Source organism: Dromiciops gliroides, chromosome 5 (assembly GCF_019393635.1).
Source record: "Dromiciops gliroides isolate mDroGli1 chromosome 5, mDroGli1.pri, whole genome shotgun sequence".
NCBI classification, from domain to species: domain Eukaryota; kingdom Metazoa; phylum Chordata; class Mammalia; order Microbiotheria; family Microbiotheriidae; genus Dromiciops; species Dromiciops gliroides.
The window spans coordinates 218,459,513-218,479,991 of NC_057865.1; the positions used below are offsets into that span (position 1 = coordinate 218,459,513).

The 20,479-nt window shown below is 39.9% G+C and overlaps 1 protein-coding gene across 5 annotated transcripts in view; it reads left to right on the top strand.

Moving 5' to 3' along the window:
- The window catches only part of SCN8A (sodium voltage-gated channel alpha subunit 8), a 199,973-nt gene that overhangs the window by 76,805 nt on the left and 102,689 nt on the right, over positions 1–20,479 (top strand). For 4 of the 5 annotated variants that reach the window (XM_043968390.1, XM_043968392.1, XM_043968391.1 and 1 more), the window contains exon 3: positions 18,774–18,892. The exons of the other annotated variant lie outside the window; for it this stretch is intronic. In XM_043968390.1, coding sequence (XP_043824325.1) covers positions 18,774–18,892 — 119 coding nt within the window. The remainder of the gene's footprint in view (positions 1–18,773; positions 18,893–20,479) is intronic. 5 annotated transcript variants of the gene reach the window in all.

Below are 20,479 nucleotides of genomic sequence, written 5' to 3' on the forward strand. Positions count from 1 at the left end.
AAGCATTACCAAATTGGAAAGGCTTTGAATATGGGCCCAGGGATGGACTTGCCAGTCTGTTTCTGTGGACCAGCTGAGCTAAATTCAGAAGTGCTCATTACTAGACTAGATTGTCTGCAAGGGGATAGATTTTTTTTTTTTAGCTATAACAAAGCACAAAAGCCACATACTAAGTTATAGAGAATTTGTAATCTACTCTGGTGGGCAGATTCATGTCAAGAAAATTAAGGATCTTTGAAAGATTGGAGACATTACCAACTAATTACCCAAAAAAACCCCAAACCCCAACACAAAACAACCTTTGGTATGACCTCTGTGCAATTTTAAGAACTGCTTCCTGATCACTTTGTGGGCTGTTAGCTGCAACACAAATCTAAGTAGATGAATAAATCAGCCTTTTGGCTGAGGTTATTCGATTATTTAAATGTGGGTGAATGCTTACCAAATACAAAAAACTGTAATTTTAGTATCATTGAAGTTGAGTAGCTTTTTTTGGTAACAAGTAACCAAGATCCAATTGCTTAAGATTTTACCTACCAAAGGAAGATAAAACCATGCCATCAGCATAAAGAAAAATGCCTTTTTTGATTTTTGTTTGCTACGTCATCGGTCTAATTCACCTAATAGTGCTACCGAGTTATTTACTCACCTCCATACACTCTGTAATCCAGCTATATTGACCTACGTGCACATGACACTCCATGTCTTGTCTCCCCCACCTCTGAAAAGCCCTTCCTGAGAAGTTTTTGTATTTCTCTTGTATGTTTATATACCTATTGTCTTCTCCATTAGAATGTGATGTGATCTCCTTGAGAACAGAGATTGTTTTTGCTTTCATTGCATCCCCAATATTTGGCTTGGTGCTTAGCACATAGGGAGTGCTTAATAAATCCTTGTTGAAATAGATTTGATTGATCTAAAAACAGCTAAGTAATGCAGCAGCTAGAGCATTCAAGCCTGGAATCAGGAAGACCTGAGTTCAAATTTGACCTCAAAGAAATGGGGATATAAGAGCACTTGGCTCACAGGATTGTGTTACGTTTCAGATGAGATCATATTTGTAAAGTGCTTAGCACAGCATATCATAGGGGCTACATAAATGCTAATTCCCTTCCTTCTTCCCCCCTTGATTGGTCAATTGATTGCTTAAATATTAAGAAAGAAATACTAAGACCCTGAGATTCTGATTGCTTCTGCCCTGAGACCATTTTTACTCATTCTGTTTTTAGTTGTAGGACCCCAAAAAGCCTATATCCCAGGAGCTTATTTAGGTGATACAGACATACAGGTGCTTCTTGCCTAATGAAGCAAACTTGGATGGTAGAGCAGTAAACACAGCAAATAGTCTCAAATTGTCCTTGATAGCTTTCTTGATGAGCTAAATCAAGGCATAACTGTGACCAGGAATGGAATAATCATACCTGAATCTTGTTTGTTCTTCATGTAGGACAATATTTTAGGAGATTCATTCCTGTAATTTTTCAAGGCTAAAGCTGGCATAGGATTTGGAAGAAATACTTGGCAGGCTAATTGGTTTGTAATTTGGAGGTAATAAAGGATTTCCCTTTTAACAGCTGGAGTAGAATATATGATGTGCTTGTCCTGAGGGAACTACACCTGTAGTGTTAATTAGGATAAATGGTTTGGAGCTTGTCACTCAGGATGATTTCTGAATAATTCTGGTGGCAAGAGATCTGAGCTTTTTTCAGTATTATCTGAATCACCAAAAACTTATGAAATACCTACTATGTGCTACACACTGGGAATGCAAAGATAAAAACTGACATTAATTCTTGCATTGAAGACATTTATGAACCCAGTAGAGGAAAAAGACATATATACATCACTGTTGAATATGATTAAGTAAATAGAGATTGCAGTGATGTGAGAAAGGGGATAATCTCTTCTGAGATTCTAGGAGGGGATGATCTCTTCTAATGGGAGAGGAGGGAGATCGCTTTTTGAGGGGGAAGATCGTGCCTAAGCTATTCTTTGGAAGGAGAGAATGAATCCAACAGGCAGAGAACTGGAGGGAGTGTTTTCAGGTATGAAGAATAATAGGTGCAGGGGCAGCTAGGTGGCGCAGTGGATAGAGTACTGGCCCTGGAGTCAGGAGGACCTGAGTTCAAATCCGGCATCAGACACTTGACACTTACTAGCTGTGTGACCCTGGGCAAGTCACTTAACCCCAACTGCCTCACTAAAAAAAGAAAAGAAGAAGAAGAATAGGTGCAAATGTACACAGATGGGGGAAAATGAACAAGGTCAGAGAATGGTGAGTAGCTTAGTTTAGCTGGAGTGTGGTGTGAAGAAAAGGGAGTAGTATGAAATAAGCCTGGGAAGATAGATTGAAGCCAGATTATAGAAAACATCAAATGTCAGGCCAAGGAACCACTGAAGGATTTTGAGCAGAGGAGTAATTTTGGGAGACCTGTGCATTAGGAAGACTATTTGGCAGCTATGTTGGAAAGGCGGGTAGTTAACATCAGGAAGACCAATTTGGAATATATTATAATAGTTTGTGTGAGAGCTAAAGAGGACCTAAACTAGGAATGAATGGATTTGAAAAATATTGGAAAATAGAAGTGATAGGACTGGGCAACTGTTCGAATATAAAGGTTGAGAAAGAAAGAAAAGTCAGAGATGTCTCATAGTTTCAAGATGGGTGACTAGGAGCATGATGTCACCATTAATAGAAATAAAGGTGTTGGGAAAGGGGGAAGGTTTTGGGGGCAAAGTAAATTCAGTTTGGGATGTATTGGGTTTGAGATATTAGCAAATTGTCCAGGTGTGGCTGTCCAGCAGTCAGTCATTTCAAAAGGTGGGGCTAGAACTCAGGATAGCAGTTAGCAGTAAATACATGAATTTGGGGAGTTATCTGCTTAGTGGTTAAAAAGAGAAGAGAAGAGCCCCACAGACAAGACCATGAGGTATGCTAACATATAGTGGGAAGGAGTAGGAAAAACCAGTGACCAAGAAGGAACACAGAGGCAGGAAGAAAACCAGAAGACACAGAACCAGATAAGGAGAGTATCTAGAAGGAGGGATGTTCAGTCATGTGAAAGGCTGCAGCAAGGTCAGGGAAGACAAGGATCAAGAAGAGCATACATCCCTTGAGAGGTCATTCTTAACCTTGGAGAGCATCATTCCAGTGAGAAGTGGGGACAGAAGTCAGATTGGAGAAGACTGAGGTGGTGGCTTAGTGGGTGATGAAGACTTTCAGCAAGTATAGAGTCCTCATTCTAGAAGTCTAAGAGTAAAGGGTAGGAATGAGGATGATCATTGGGGGCGAGGCGGGCGGGGGGGGGGGGGACGGTGGCTGGTGGAGTGAAAAGAAAGCTTCTTTCTGAAGATTATAATAGCTTAGCTTATAGAGTGCTTTAAGGTTTACAAAGCTTTGCTTACAGTGACCTTGTGAAGTATATGATCTCCATTTTACAGGTAAGGAAACCGAGGCTCAGAGTGGGGAAATGCCTTGCCCCAAAGATTTAGTAAGAAAGAAAGTAACAGAATAAGAGGGAGGGATATAACCAACATAGATAGTAAGATCCCAGAGAGATGGTAGGGAGTAATAGTTGACACTTGAAGATTCACAAAGTGCTTTTCATAACATATCTCAAGATTGGTGTGAAGTAGATTACTAGTGTTATTTACTATTGCTATTGTACAAAGGAGGAACCTCAAGCTCCGAGAGCTTAAATACTTTGCTCAAGGCTAGTAAGTGGTAGAGCCTAGGCTTGATCTCCTAAGGCTCCTGACTCCAAATCCATTGCTATTTGGGGTCAAGAAAAAGAAACACAAGCATAAGGATTCACTTTAGCAGAAGTTTCTTTCTTCCTCTTAGACCAGAAGGAAAGGGGAGAAGACTAAGACAGATTTTTGAGGTGTGGAAGAGTTAAAATGAAGGAGCTAGGTTGATCTATGGGGCTAGACTTGAGGGCTCAAGGGGAGAGGATGTTTTCAAAACTTTGAGGGGGAATTTGGGGCATCAATAAGGGATGAATGAAATGATTGTCATCTAGTCAGTCAGCAAGCAGATCAAGCCCTGGGGATACAAATAAAGGCTCTCAAGGAGCTCACATCCTAATACAGCAGTGAAGAAGAAATTTAACAGTTAGCATAAGTGTGTAGGAGATGATCTTAGCATGGCTTTGGGATTTTCTCCATTAGTCCTTCATGATTTGAGAATTTGAAGTAAAAAAAAGTAGATGGTAGTAGATTCCAGGCATTAGTAGGATGGCAGTAGGAAAAGGTCTAGAAGAAATGGGAAAATGGAGGAGACTACATTGTAGAAAAGCATACACTTTGAAGCTAGAGGAAGGGGTGGGACAGAAGTGGTTTTGCTTGCTGTAATTCAATTTTATTTTATTTTCCATTCCAAATCTCTCCCTTTCCTCTTCAATTCCCCTACCTATTGAGAAGGCAAGAAAAACAAAGGCCATTACCCATATGTATAGTCATATAAAACAAATTCCTGTATTAGCCATGTAAAAGAAAGAAAAGGAAGGAAGGAATGAAAGAAGGAAGGGAGGGAGGGAGGGAATGCTTTGATTGTCACTCTTGAGTTCATCACTTCTCTATCTAGAGGTTTCATTTTGAGATCTTTGGAATTGTGGTTGGTCATTGTATTGAGAATAACTTAAGTATTTCCAAGGTGACTATCTTTACTATATTGCTTTTACAGTGTGAATTGTTCTCCTGGTTTTGCTTCCTTCACTTTGCATCATGTCATATGTCTTCTGTTATTTTTTTCAGAAAAACAGATATGTCTGAAACTATCTCCTTCGTCATTTCTTGCAACACAATAGTATTCCATCATATTCATATACTATAACTTGTTTAGCCATTAACCAATTGAAGAGCAAACTCTTAGTTTCCAATTCTTTGCCATCACAAAAAGAGGCTGCTATAATATTTTAGTACACATAGGTTCTTTTCCTCTTTCTTTCATCTCTTTTGGGGTATAAACCTAGTACCAGTATTTCTTGCTCAAAAGGGATGCACAGTTTAATAGATTTTTAGGCATAGTTCCAAATTGCTTTGTAGAATGGTTTATTCACAATTGTACCAACAGTACATAAAAGGATCTGTTTTCCCACAGCCCCTCCAATATTGATCATTTTCCTTTTTTGTCAACTCATCTTTGTTTGCTGTAGAACTGTACCTACACTACCTACCTGTGGTGAGCCCTAGAGAACCAGAAAGGGTGTTTTTAGAGAGGAGATGGGATTTGCTGAGGATGGGAAAGAATCGTCCATCAGCATTTGTTTTTTGAGCAAACCTTAGCTCTATGTTAGCACATCAACAGCTAAAGTTCTCTACTCTATGTCTTATTTGAACACAGGATAAAAAACTTCTGTTGTGCCATGATACTATCAAGGCATCATGGTGAAATGGAAAGACTCAGAAGACCTTTGTTTGAGTAAAAGTTCACATTTTTAGCTGTGTGACTTAGGAAAAAGTCACTTAACACCTCTGAATCTTGGTTTCCTCCTTTGTAAAATAGGAGCCCCATTGATAATGGGGTAGCAGTACAGTATAGCCCAAAGAATGCTGTATTTGGAGTCTGAGGACTTGGGTTAAAATTATGCTTCTGCTACTTACTCTGTGAGCTTTGACAAGTTGCTTAACCTCTCTGAGTCTCAAGCGTCTTCATCAGAAAGGGTTAGATGACCCATGAGATCCCTTTCCTCTCTAAATTTATGACCTTCTGAAATGGTTGATAGCCAGCAGCTGTAAAGGGAGAGAAGGGAAGCTATTCAGTGAAACACATATTTTAGAGTAGACAGAATAACAGAGTTCCAACCAGGGAACATCTAGGAGTATATAAACTCAAGACTCACTTTTCTACTCATCAGTGGAAAGTGGTGGCTTTATAATTTCCCTTACAAAAGCCATGCCCTGAACAGTAGTGTCCATATACTCACTGTCTCTCTCTCTTTTTTTTTTTTTTGGTGAGGCAATTGGGGTTAAGTGACTTGCCCAGGGTCACACAACTAGTAAGTGTTAAGTGTCTGAGGTCGGATTTGAACTCAGGTATTCCTGAATCCAGGACTGGTGCTTTATCCACTGCGCCACCTAGCTGCCCCTACTCACTGTCTCTTATAGCTAGCTAGATTGAAAGTCTCCCATTGGGGTCTATCTTAATCAGTTTTCTTTTTTCCTTTTTTTTTTTTATTTTCTTTTTTTTTTTTTTTGCGGGGCAATGAAGGTTAAGTGACTTGCCCAAGATCACACAGTGTCTGAGGCCGGATTTGAACTTAGGTCCTCCTAAATCCAGGGACAGTGCTTTATCCACTGCACCACCTAGCTGCCCCTTTAATTCAGTTTTCTTAAAGAGGGTTTTTTGTGTTTGTCCTCTATTAAAGTTCTACTCTGATGCTTCATCTTGGTTTGTATATATCCATATATAGCTATATCTACATCTAGATACATATCTAGATGTAGATATAGCTCAACTAAAATTCAGAGAGGTTTCTCACTACATGTTGAGACTCCCAGTGATGAGTCCGTTGATGACGACTGCCACAATAGTAGGCTTGATCAGTGAAGGGATCACCCAGACAATGTAATCACATTTTACCAAAAGTCTGAAAAAACTATTAGCAGGAAATAAGCCTAATATTAGTCTTTGGGTAGTCTTACATCATTTCCATCTGTGTTGAGATTTTAATAACTTTGGCAGATATTTTTATTCATTTATTCATTTTTTAAAAATTTCCTTGTGGCCTTTATTAAGACAAGGATGGTTACCAAATGGTTGGTTTTAGCTTATTTACAGTTGGTATGTAGTTAAAGGGGAAATTTCTCCCAGAAGATAGAGTAAGCAGAGTATTATCAGATCATACTCCACCTTATCCCTAAAAATGCCATCATTCCAACATTTGTATTTGCAGGTTGAGGAACAAAACAAATTTAAGGGAAAATGGTGAGTTTTTACCAAGTCTTGATGTGCCTCCTATGATACTGGAAGCATTTAGAAGGTACAGACATTGTTCTTGAATCTCCCTCAAGCACTTAACACTGCCTGCATTAGGTATTTAATAAATGTTTGTTGAATCATCCAGGTTTATATTGGAGGTAAGCAAGGGGGACTAATATAGTCAATAATGCTAGATTCTTAATTAGAGAGAGATGTACAATTCCTCATGGACTATCCCAGAGACTTCATTTAACATCAGACAGTTGTGATAATGAGTTCGACCAAGTAATTTTCCTCCCTGGTTCAAGTGGTTATTCTACTAAAAAGAGCCTGTGGAGAATTTTCCCGATCCAGCTTTCTTACTGATGAATCCTCAGCAGAATTCATGCCAACTCTAGTGTTTGTCTCCTAGAATTAGACCAGTTAACAAATAACTGTGACAAGGGTTTCATATTGATTCTAGACATTTGAGGGATTGATATGTAAAATAATAGGGGAAACACAGTAAGGGGGTTGGGGGAATTTAATAAAAATTGGAAGAAGCTGGTTCTCAACAAATGGACTCAGCTCAGAGGCTAAACCCTTGGTGTTGACTGAAACCAGAGTGGCTAACTCACCCTTGACATTTTCAGTGTTACTTTCCCAGGTAACTAATTGAAAAAAGTGCTGAAAGCTTGGTACATGAAAGAATTCATTTTCTAATGGCTAAATCTCTTGCTGAAAAATGTTCAACCTAGACAGGAAGGTTAAAAAACAATTGTCTCTACTTTTGCTTCCCTATTTTATCACACTTCACAATATATATAATCTAGACCTTCTTCAGAGTCCTAGATCATAATTGATAACTTCCATTTGAATACCACCATTAAATATCCCCTTTCCTCAAAAATTGTTAAGTAAAACCATCTAATGTACCAGGTTTGACTGACAGGACAGATCATAACATTTTACAGTTGGAAAACTTGGTAGACTCCTTCTACACTTTAGAAAACTAAGAGCCATAGAGATTCAAACATTTGTTCAGGCTCACACATCTGGTGGAGCTCTTGTGACAGGATATGATACACTGTAAATATCCATTGGTCTTTTGGTACTTGGAATTATATGATCCTGTATATGACGCTTAATACTAATATCACTGGGTTTGCCTGAGGCTGGCGCATACATAGCAGCCCATTTCTTCCTTAGCCTTTTATGGACTTCCTATCCCATCCCATTGGAGCAAGAGGAGGACTCAACAGTAGTGTTGATTGTACAGTCTGTGGCTGGTGAGAATAAAGTTGGATGAGGGTAAACCTGTTGATTGTAGACAGAATTAAGATTTTATATATCGGGACAGATCAGATTTCTGATTAGAGGAGTCCTTATGAGAGAAGGAAAGAAGGAAGGAAACAAGAATGTATTTAGCTCCTACCATATGCCAGGCACTGCGCTAAATGCTTTAAAAATATGATCTCATTTAGGGGCAGCTAGGTGGCACAGTAGATGAAGCACCAGCCCTGGATTCAGGAGGACCTCAAATCTGGCCTCAGACACTTGACACTTACTAGCTGTGTGACCCTGTCTAAGTCACTTAACCCTCATTGCCCTGCCCCCCCCCCCCAAAAAAGATCTCATTTGATTTTCACAATAGTCCTGGGAAATAGGTGCTATTATGATCCCTCTTTTACAGTTGAGGAAATTGACAGTAGTTAAGTGACTTATCTGGAGTGCTATGGTTAGGAAATGTCTATGATCAGATTTGAACTCAGGTCTTCCTGACTCCAGGCCCAGCACTGTATCTACTGGGCCATCTTGCTGCCTGTAAATTAGTCATTATGTTTGGAAGTATCTTATCCTAATCCAGGATAGTTTCTTTCTCATTCTCAGAGGTATGTTCAGAGGAGCTCAAGACAAACTATGTTCCACACGTACAGGGATTGTCTTGTTTGATCCCTGTGTGTTCTCTACTATCTATGGCACAATGTAGTTGGGCGAGATGAATATTGGTTAAGTAAAACCTCTTCCGCTACTCAAGAAGCTCATTAAAGTTTGAAGACTAGCGGTACTTGCCCTGGGGCTCTGAGATTTAATAGTTCTCTCACCTAAATGAAAGCATTAGCAGCAGTACTTTCCCCTCTATCAGTGAGCCCTATAATTCTCCAGAACAGAAGAGAAGATACATTCCCTGCCCAACCCACCCCCCAACACACACTGTTTAGTTCTGGAAGAAAGAAAAGTCAGAGTACACATCCATGTTTGTTTGAGCTACACTTGTGATTTCACTGGATTAGGGAACTCAAAGTGAAGAAACTTGCTCTGCTAATTCACATGGGCACCTGTGCTGCATGGCACAGACTTAATAATGTTGCCTGGGACATTGGACACATGCAAAGGACTTGTCTTGGGTCAAGCAGCCACTGTGAATCAGAAATAGGACTTGAGGCCAAGTCCCAGACTGCATCTCTATCAAGGAGACCATGCTACCTGTCATCAAATCACGTTGACTTTTGAAAAACAATATTATAATGGATTCTAGGCTACTGTCATCCTATTTGACTTTGAATTTATGTAACTATCCCCTTCTTTTTGCCCCATCCCAACTGCTGAAGGGACTGACCTTCCATGCCCCTATGGAACTTTTAGAGTATTTTGTAGTAGTGAGATAGGAAGCAGTAATTGTATATCTTCTCACAACCCTGTAGTCTTTTTTTTTTTTTTTTTTGGTGAGGCAATTGGGGTTAATTGACTTGCCCAGGGTCACACAGCTAGTAAGTATCAAGTGTCTGAGGCTGGATCTAAACTCAGGTACTCCTGACTCCAGGGTCAGTGCTCTATCCACTGCGCCACCTAGCTTCCCCAACCCTGTAGTCTTTTGGGAAGTATCACTAGGGACAAATATTCAATTTGTCATGATCAATGTGAATTTTAATCCTTTCCCCTTGTTCTACTAGGCAGATCACCTAACTTAATAATATTAGGAGTCCTTTAGTCCTTTCAGATCACTGATGGCAGTATTAAATTGATCAGGACTTAATCTTTTAGAATTCTACTTAACCTGCTGCCAGTGAACATAGAGCCATGTTGATAATAACACTATTGTTGCCAGAGCAGTTCTGTAATGGACTTGTACTCGTAAGGACTCGTGGATATAAGTGAAGCAACAACTTTCACAAAGATAACTTTTTGTTGATATGTGTTTCGGCATTTGGCGAGGGCAGAAAAAAGGATTGGCAAAATAGCATTAAAGAGATGGGAGGCTTTGCAGAGCTGACAATGGCCTCATAAGGCTTGTGGATAAGCATCCCATTTAATAATTTCTCCAAATGAACTATGGAAATCCTTCTTTGTTTTTTTTTCTGATTTCAAGTAATGGTGTCTTTTGTTCTGACCTACTACTAAAATTGATTCAAGCATCTGAAAATTACTGACTTAAATTATTCAAATAGGTGAACCTGGGAAAAATTCTTCCATTCCCTTTCCATGTATTGCTCTGGTTGAATATTTCTCTCAGGCATTAGGTGCCATGGAAATAAAACTTGCCATCAGATCTGATGTGGCTTTTCAACCTGACTAGTGCTTTTGAAGGCAATTCTAGATGTAAGGAAGGCCCCGAGGATTTTTTTTTTTCAGGTGACAGAGTTATTTTTGGCAAGATAGCTCTACCTAGTGATGGCTTTAGGCCAGTGGCAGACTTCTAGACAGGAGAATGATTTGGCTAACCAAAGTAGAATCAGTTTAGTTTTTATATTATACTCTGCTTTACTATTCAGTGGAATTTTTAATGTAGTTATTTAGTTATATATATAGAGAGAGATATATAGATATATATGTATGTATGTATGTATGTATGTATGTATGCATCATCTAGTTGGCCATTTACTAAGAAGTGAATGGCCAGTTGATTCTGGTAGTTAGGTATGGGACAACTCTTGTCATCCCTTCTATTCTCCAGCTTTGGGACAGAAGCTTCCTTTCTATAAATAAGTGCACCCTCAAGAATCAGTCTCCAGACCCAGGATTGGCCTTCTTCCCTGGCAATCCATTTTTCCAGAGTGAGGCAGCCTGTGATAAATAGCTCTAAACATAGATCTTATCTTCATATCTGGAGTCATCTCTGCATTATACCTGGAGAAAGGCAATAGCTTTGTTAATCACAGTAATAGACAGAAGGTGCTTGCTTATTGCTAATAGACAACAAGCATTAATACTACCCACCTTCCCACATTAACCTACTTCTCTTATATCATGAAGGATATAAGCAGCAATCAGACAGAACTAATCTGGAGGAGCCTCTTACCAATGCCCTATTCTGTTCTTCCCCCTCCCCCCTCCAACAAACACAAACTGGACTTTTCCCTAATTGTAGGTAGACATAGCAGAGATAACTTCTTCCCTTGTATTAATAGTAGGGTTGCCTTTGAACTGTGTGCTCCCAGTCTGATACCACTAATTAGAAATGAAAAGCCTAGACTTTTTCAGAAGGTTCATTTTATACTGGTACAACAGATTTATTAATACTTCATGCCATAACTTAAGTGATATTGCAATAGCTCTATAATGGGCCTTGTGCTCTAAGGCATTCAGTGGTTGTTGTTAGAAATTGATATTTTCCCTTGGGCACCAAGCCACAATCTGATTTCAATTTCCCTTTTAACTCATTTACATCACAAAGATGTAATTTAAGTCAGATTAGGTAAATTATTATTGTGCTCCGTGGGAACTGACTGATTTTTGCTTTAGAAGTATTCTCACAGGAATCAAAGGCTTGAAATCCCTCCTACAGCCATCTGGGCTCTGATGGATCTAGTATTGGAGAACTACCCAGAGCTCTAAAAGAGCGATTGTTCCCCCCTAGATCCATCCCAGAAGTTTAAAAGTGATTTGAGTGGGGAGGGGTGGAAGTCTGAACTTGTGATTTCATTGGTATAGGGAACACTTGGTGAAGAAATTGTTTCCTGTTGTGCTGTTAAAGTTAAATGACTTGACCAGGGTCACACTGTCAATATGTGATAGAGATGAGACTTGAATCCATGTCTTTCTGACTCCAAGGTGGGCTTGCTCTCCACTATGCCATGATGCCTCTTAACAGTGATTATAGTCATTAATCAAACATGCACACTATATATATAGATGCAGTGCTTGTCCCTTACTACAATGAAAGTAGAACTAAACATTCTGGCCTTGACCAAGTTCAATTTGTAGTCAGAAGACATGGTGAGTAACCTGGAAGAACCTACTTAACCTTTAGGAATCTTGGTTTCTTCATCTGTAAAATGGGAATAATACTACTTGTACTATCTTCTTCTTCCACTGAAGTCCTACTTTGATACCTCATTGTGGTGTGTAGGTAACCCTGAGTTTTTAAAAGTTATGCCTATGCTGTGGCAGACTTTGAGTTAGAGCACCGGCCCTGGAGTCAGGAGTACCTGAGTTCAAATCCGGCCTCAGACACTTAAAGCTTACTAGCTGTGTGACCCTGGGCAAGTCACTTAACCCCAATTGCCTCACTAAAAATTTTTTAAAAATTTTAAAAAATAAAAAAAAAACATTAAAGCTGTTAACTGATGACTAGTCTCCCCAAGTTAAATGGGGTTCATCTCTGGAAGATTAACTACCAGATAGAGGAACTGACAAGGGGGGAGAATTTGAGAGTAGAAAAAATCTGGGCACACTATGGCATGAGTCCTGTGTTTTAGAAGAGCAGATTTCCAAGGGTGCAGAGGAAAGATAAGTAGGGTGCGATGGAGTAAAATGCTTCCTAAGAAGTCAGCCCAGGAGCAGTAGGAAATGTTTGAGATGAAATTCTGAAGACACAAACAATTCTACCGAGGATGAAAAATAGCATTTGACTGAAGAGACTGATTTGGATGCACAAGGAACTCACTAATCAGCTTAGATTTTTAAAATAAATGTTCAGAGGCTGGAAGGAAGGCTGGGTAACAAAAAACAAATATGAGATCAGGGCCTCGAGTCCTGTTAAAATAGTGCCCCAAATGCTAGAGTTTGGGGTCAGCTGAGGCTGCTAAGTGAAACTAAAGACAAAGATGATTTCTTTGTTTCTTTAAGTGTATTGGGAGGAAAAAGAAGATCAATAAAGTGCTAGGAAAAATAATACCTGTGTCTATGCCCACAGTTAGAGACTATAGAGAAGAGGCACAAAGAAGGAAGAAGAATAGTAGCTGGGACATCCAAATTAGTAGGAACCTACAGACAACACAAAAGTAATTGGTTGTTTTTATTTTTTAAGGTATATTGGTAGAAAAGGGAGGATGAGGGATCTCCCATTTGCTTGGGGCCGATGGGAAAATGAAAACCGACAACAGAAAGAAAGCAGGGCAGTTCTTTTGTTTCTGTTTTCCCTTCAAGGAGAGTGGGCCTTTACAGGGGAAATGACAGAACAAAATGGGATAAACAAAGAGTTGATGCTCGTGATAAGTAAGGATGTTGCAAGAGAGATGAATTCGTGTCACTTGACATGAATTTTATCTTTAGCTCCCGAAAGCAATGGTTTCTGGACCACTGTCAGTGATAGGTGAAAGATGTTAGGAAATAGGGGCAGCTAGGTGGCGCAATGGATAGAGCACTGGCCCTGGAGTCAGGAGTACCTAAGTTCAAATCCAGCCTCAGACACTTAACACTTATTAGGTGTGTGACTCTGGGCAAGTCACTTAACCTCAATTGCCTCACTAAAAAAACAAACAAAAACAAAACAAAAACCCCAAGATCTTAGGAAATGAAAAAAGTAGCACCCTATTGGAGAAGGGCAAACAATTTTCAAGGAAGGGAAAAGAACAGAGTTTGCGAACTATAGGCCAGTGAGCTTGCCTTCAATTCCTGGAGAAATCAAGAACGAATCATTAAAGAGATAGTTGGTGAACATCTAGAAAGGGAAGGGTGATTACAAAGTGCTGTCAAGGCCTCATTAAGAACAAGGCACACTAGACTAACCTCATTTCCTTTTTGGACAGAATTAGCAGATGCTGTGGATATGATTTACCTAGATTTCAACTTGATAAAGGATCTCATCCTCTTCTTATTGAGAAGGTGGAGAGATGTGACCTAGATGAGAACAAAAGTTTTCAGTTGTGTAAGTGTGGCAGGAGATCTCCATTGAAGTACCCCCGAAAGCTGTGCTTGGAAAAATGCTGTGTAACATTTTGGTCAGTACTATCATAAAGATATAGAGGGTGCTATCACCAGACTTGCAGTTGACACAGAACTAGGAGGCGTAGCTAATGCACTGGATGACAGTCAGGACCCAAAAAGCTCTTGACAAGCTAGAGCATTGGACTAGTAGGATGAAACCCCATAGGGATGAATGTGAAGTCTTTTACTTGGGTACAAAACAATCAACTTCAAAAGAAAAATATGGAAGAGGCGTACTTAGACTGCATTTGGTGTGAAGAAGATCTGGACATTTAGTTGTAGACTCAGTAATAGCCATGTGATATGATAAGTGTGATCTCTTGGGCTGCAGGAAGAGGGTTATAGCTTTTAGGAGGAGGGATGTTCTAGTCCCACTGAAATCTGCCAGGAGAAATGGATGGAATTTGCAAGGAAGCATATTTAGGTTTGATATCAGGAAAAGCTTGCTAACAATTTCAACTGCCCCAAAATGGAACGGGCTGCTGTGACCTATTTTGGCATCCCCTTCATTAGAGGTCTTCAGACAAAGGCTGCATGGTCACTTGTTGGATATGTCACTGTGGGGATTCCTTTTTTTCTATTTGTTGGACTAGATGGTTGCTCAGGTTCCCTCCCAGTTCTCAAATTCTGCAGGTCTGTGAATTGTAGGGCTGTGCAGAACTTTTTTTAACAAAAGAATATTTGTGCTAGAAAAGCCCATAGTCTTCTACTCAGATGCTCTCGTTCTTTTTTACAAATATAGTTCATTTTCACATTGCCTAGATTCCACATCCTGTATCCCTCTCGATTCTTCTTTTCATAGACTCAACCCTCTGAAACAAAGAATTTTTAAAAAGAAAAATAGGAAGAACATTTTTAAAACTTCAGCAAGATCAATCAGTGCTTTAAAAATCTGGCATTATAGAGGTATCTTCTCATTTCTTTGGGGCCAGGCTTGTTCTTTATAATTTTTCAACATTCATTTTTTATTGTTTTGTGGTTGTTTTTTCTATTTACATCGTATGGTCATTTTGTGGATGTTTTCCAGCCTCTGCTCACTTCACTTCACTTCATTTCACATCAGTTCACGGGTACAGATTTCCATGCTTCTCTATATTCATCATGCTTGTTATTTCATCACAATAATATTCCATGACATTCTTATACCATAATTTGTTTACCCACTCAATGGATATCTATTTTACATCCAGTTCTCTGCTTCCACAAAAAGTGCTGCTATAAATATTTTGGCCTATAAAAGAACCTTTCTTTCTCCCCCGACCCTTTTTGGTGAGGCACTTGGGGTTAAGTGACTTGCCCAGGGCCCCACAGCTAGTAATTGTCCAGTGTCTGAGGCCAGATTTGAACTCAGGTCCTCCTGAATCCAGGGCCAGTGCTGTATCCACTGTGCCACCTAGCTGTCCCAAAATGTCAATTTCTTCCCCCCAACCCTTTTCAGGGCAGTGAGGGTTAAGTGACTTGCCCAGGGTCACACAGCTAGTGTCAAGTGTCTGAGGTCATATTTGAACTCAGGTCCTCCTGAATCCAGGGCCAGTGCTGTATCCACTGCGCCACCTAGCTGCCCCCAGAACCTTTCTTTTTTTAAAATGATGTCCTTAGGTAGAGACCCTCATTTCACAGGTGATGATTTTGAGTTCCAAATAGAGTAAGTCACCTGTTAAAAGCCACAGAGCTAGTCAGTGACAAATTCACAAACATTTGTCTCTCTATTGTGATGTTTAAAATCTAGCCTAGAGTTCCAGCCTAGTTGAGTTCTTCCTCACGTCCTCCTCCAAGAGCCTGCTTTAATCAGGAACTCTCCAGCAAGCTGATTGTGGAAGCTTTTTATAGGTCTGGAACAGAGGCGGTCCTTACACACTGCTTCAAGCTGATTGGTTGGCATCATCCAAATCCATTGGTTTTGAAGGTGTTCTCAAGCTGAGTTCACAGTCTAGCTTCTGAGAACAATACCTTCTTAAGGGATAGCCAGGTGTGATTACAATCCAGTTAACTTGAAGTAGGCTTAATCAGCAGTCAGTCACTCTCACTTGAGTATCTGCTAAATCCCATTATTTCATCACACTATTTAAGGAACATGTAGTAGTCCCAAAACTTTAGGAAGTTTACTACTAATACAGTAACTGTATTAATCTGTGTGTGCCTAGCTTTGTTCATGTTATGTATTCTTAATAAGGTTTTTTGTTTGTTTGTTTGTTTGTTTGTTTATTTGTTTTTGGTGAGGCAAGTGGGGTTAAGTGACTTGCCCTGGGTCACACAGCTAGTAAGTGTTAAGTGTCTGAAACCATATTTGAACTCAGGTCCTCCTGAATCCAGGGCCGGTGCTTTATCTACTGCGCCATCTAGCTGCCCCAATAAGTTTTGTATAAATTAAATTTATATAATTTAAGTGACTTCATTTAGTTTAAGATAACCTTCAACTTAATGGAATTCTGTGGTAGTTCCTTTTGTAAAGGAGAAGGGCAGAGATGGGCTTGAGTGGAACCCCACTCAACTGTGCCTTTCTTCTGCTTTGATAAATAAGTCTTGGACAATATTATTGGAGAATTACTTTCCACCCCAGCTCTATGAGTGCTGCAGAGAATCTCCGGGGCCTGGGTTTAGTTTTCTTGTTTTCTTGCCTTGGAGGAGTGGGGTTTTTTCCTTTTTCCCAGCTCATGTATTCCTTCCTTAAAATGAGTGTGGCCTTGGGCAAGTCAGTGAGTTAGTCAGTAACCATTTATTAAGCTCCTACTATATACCAAGCATCTTGCTTAATTATAAAAAAGACAGTTCCTACCCAAAAAGAGGTTACAATCTAATGGGGGGGAAGATGGCACACAAAAGGAAGTTGAAGAGGGGTTCTGGAGGAGAGGCAGGATGAGAAGGCCAAAGGACTATAGCCAGGTGGGCAATAAATATGGTTACTCGCCCTTTCTGAACTTCAGTAAAATGGGCTCATCAATAAATTAGAGTGTTGGGCTAAGATGATCCCTAAAGTTCCTTCCTGCCCTGGGAATCTGAGTCTCATAATCATTGCTTCATCCATGCTGCACAGTAATGTCATGAGGGTGAATGAGGCCTTAATAAAAATATCTGGGAGCTCCTCAGAGAGAGTTGCTATAGAAACATAAGGGGGAGTAGAAATGCTTTAAAGAGGGGATCTTGGGGAAAGTCCTGTTCTGATTGTTACCTTGAGAAGACTGACATCCGCTTTGGACATATGTGGCATCGAGTATAGCTGTGGTTCTGCCATAGTCTGTGTCTGTGCTGTTTGATTTCTCGCTATGCTTCCTAGCAAGTCTTTAAGCTTCTCCCTCCCTCCCTCTTTCCCTCTCTCTCCCTCTCTCTCTCTCTTTCCTCAAGATTGATATCATACTTAACCTGTATGATCTTGAACAAATAACCTCTCTCTGTCTCATTTTGCTCATCTGTAAAATGAAGAGGTTAAATTAGATTATCTCTAGTATTTCCTTTGGGCTCCAGATCTTATGATTCTATAATGCTTGCCCTGTAGCATAAACTAGGGTGGGAAATGCACAGTGTGCTGTCTCCTGGTGTTTGAAAAATGTTGCAACAAAAATTGTCAAAGATTCAAGCCTTTGGTACTGGAAGAATGAACATGGCCAGGAAGCTGAGTGCCTAGTAATCGTCGTGATTCTCTTTCTGGGTGAGAATGACGGAGATCTGTCAAATTTCTATGGCAAGTATGAAAGGAACACACACAAATCAGCAAATAGCCAATGTCTGTTTATTGAATGCCTAGTAATATGTTTAGCCTTTATGCGAGCCACTGTGGAAGGAAGATACAAGAGAACATAAAGTGTCCCAAAAGTATTAATAGTTTAAAACGGCACTAAGACTTTTGGGATACCCTATATAAGATAGGCCCCTGGCCTTCAAAGACTCTAACACACATGAGACAAAGAATAAAAGGGAGCATGCAAACAAGAGGGCATTTCAGCTAGGGGTGGCAGGATCAATTGATAAGCATTTATTAAATACCTATTGTGAAATGGGAGTAATGTCAGCACCTGCCTCCCAGGGCTGTTGTGAGGATAAAATGAGATAATATTTGTAAAACACTTAGCACTGTGCCTGGCATATAGTAGGTGCTTGTTTTCTTCCTTTTTTCTTTCCTGCCTCCCTCCCTTCCTTTCTTCTCCTAGGCACTGGATATACCAAAAGAAAAATAAAACAATTCTTGACCTCAGGAAGCTTATATTCTCTCAAGAGAGATGAGGCATAAATGGAAGACAATAAAGAGACTGATTTGACTTGTAGAATGGTTCATATAAATGACAATGGTTCGTGGAGCTAGATTAAATCAGGGCTTCTTAAACTTTTCCCTCTCGTGACCCCTTTTTAGCTGAGAAATTTTTACATGACCCTGGGTATATAGGTCTATAAGATAGGCATCACATCCTTTGATTGTGGCCAGATTTTTCATGACTCTCACATTCAGTTACTCGACCCCATATATGGTCAGGACCCCCAGTTTAAGAAGCTTTGCTATAAAATGCCAGAACTGTTTGGCACAATATTGGTGGGGAATAGGAGGGTGGAGGAGTGAGGAAGAGAAGGGGCGAATGCTGGGTTAATAAGACATTCTTGCCAAAGGAAGCCATTTGAGGGGAAAAATTGTTTTTGCTGAGACCCTGTCTATAAAAGTACTATGGCTTTCATATTTATGCTTTGTGTTAACAACAATGTTTTAATAATTCTTTTCTCTTTTCTTTCTTCACAGACCTTTGTAGTACTAAACAGAGGGAAAACACTCTTTCGATTTAGTGCCACACCTGCCTTGTACATTTTAAGTCCTTTTAACCTGTTGAGAAGAATAGCTATTAAAATTTTGATACATTCATATCCTTTTCTGAAAATATTAAGACTGAGCATTGGTGGCACTCTCACTTCAAGCTCCCTTGATTTTCTCATTTCTTGAAGACTGAATTTAGAAGATGTAGATTTCTGGGGAATGTGCATCCTTTTGGGCATGTGCTGTGCTTTGAACATAAGGAACTGTATAATGTTAAGTCATTTGTCTCAGTAACCTTAAAAATGGGAAAAGCATTTCTTATTTGCCTTAAATTATTAATATAGAAAGATCAAAGACAAATATGAAAACCTAAGTAAAAGGATTAGTGGCTTCACATAGATGCTTCCTATTTTTATGGTCATTATCATTCTCACCATTTTAAATGGGACCGTTTTAACTGGGACTGACAATTTTGTCCAGGGTTTCCCGTCAGGTGCTCCAGAAGATGTTATCCTTGTCTCCAGCAAGATAAGATGAGAGATTTAGTGGCAATTTAGTCCAATAAAACCAGAAGTTGCTCAGCTGCTTTCATTTAATTATTCTTTGGAGATAAGCAGCAGAAATAATAAAATAATCTTTGGATTGATATTGATTAGTAGGGGAAGAGGGCAACTAGGTGGTATAGTGGAGAGAGTGCTGGGCCTGAAGTCAGGAAGGCTCATCTACATGAGTTCAAAATCTGGCCTCAGACACTTAACTGGCTATGTGACCCTGGATAAGTCACTTCACCTTGTTTGCCTCAGTTTCCTCATCTGTAGAAGGAGCTGGAGAAGGAAATGGCCAACCACTCCAGTATCTTGGCCAAGAAAATCCTAAACGGGGTTGTGTAGAGTCAGACACAACTGAACGACACAACACAAAAACAAAAAAAGGAGAGATAAGCCCTAGGAAAGTTTATTCTGGGAGAAAGACTTCAGTGTGTTCTCCCTTCCTAGCTGCAGGAGCAGCAGCAGCATATAGGGTTTTCTCTCTTCCCTGCTCCCAAATAACTTTTCCACAGGGTCAGAGAGCGCGAGCTGGGAGGGCAACCCTAGAGGTCATTCAGACCAACCTCCTCATTTTTTGTCATGCCTCCTGGGAGAAGTAGGTTGGAAGTAGATTTAATCTTTCAGAAAAGAAAAAACCCACACTCGTAGCAGAAAAACAAAAGATAGAGAAAGCCATGAACAGGAAAAAAAATCAGCTTGTATAAAATGGGAAGCAGCAGTTTCTATGCTTGCTAAAATGACAGCTTGGATACTTTTGGTAACACTCTGGCTGCTAACCTGAATTTAAATCTGAGCGGATTCAGAGACCTTTTCCTGGTAGCCATGGGCCAGAAAAGGATTGGAAAAAGCCCTTGATTGGATTACGGTGTCCACTGCAGGCACTTAATACCCTTGTGTGGTCCTGGGTGCTTCTAAAATTATCAACATTCCTCAGACTTGAGGGTTTCCTACTGATACAGATATTTTTGAGATCCTTAGCTTACAGGCCTCTAGCAGGTATTTCCATACTCGGGAGCTGGAGGGATCTTGGGCCCTGCTTCCCCTTCAGACCCTATTCAACTCTTCAAGACCTGTGTACTCACTCCAAAAGCTCTACATAGGAAATATGTTTTCAGGGAAAAAATGTAAACAATTAACCATGCTCAG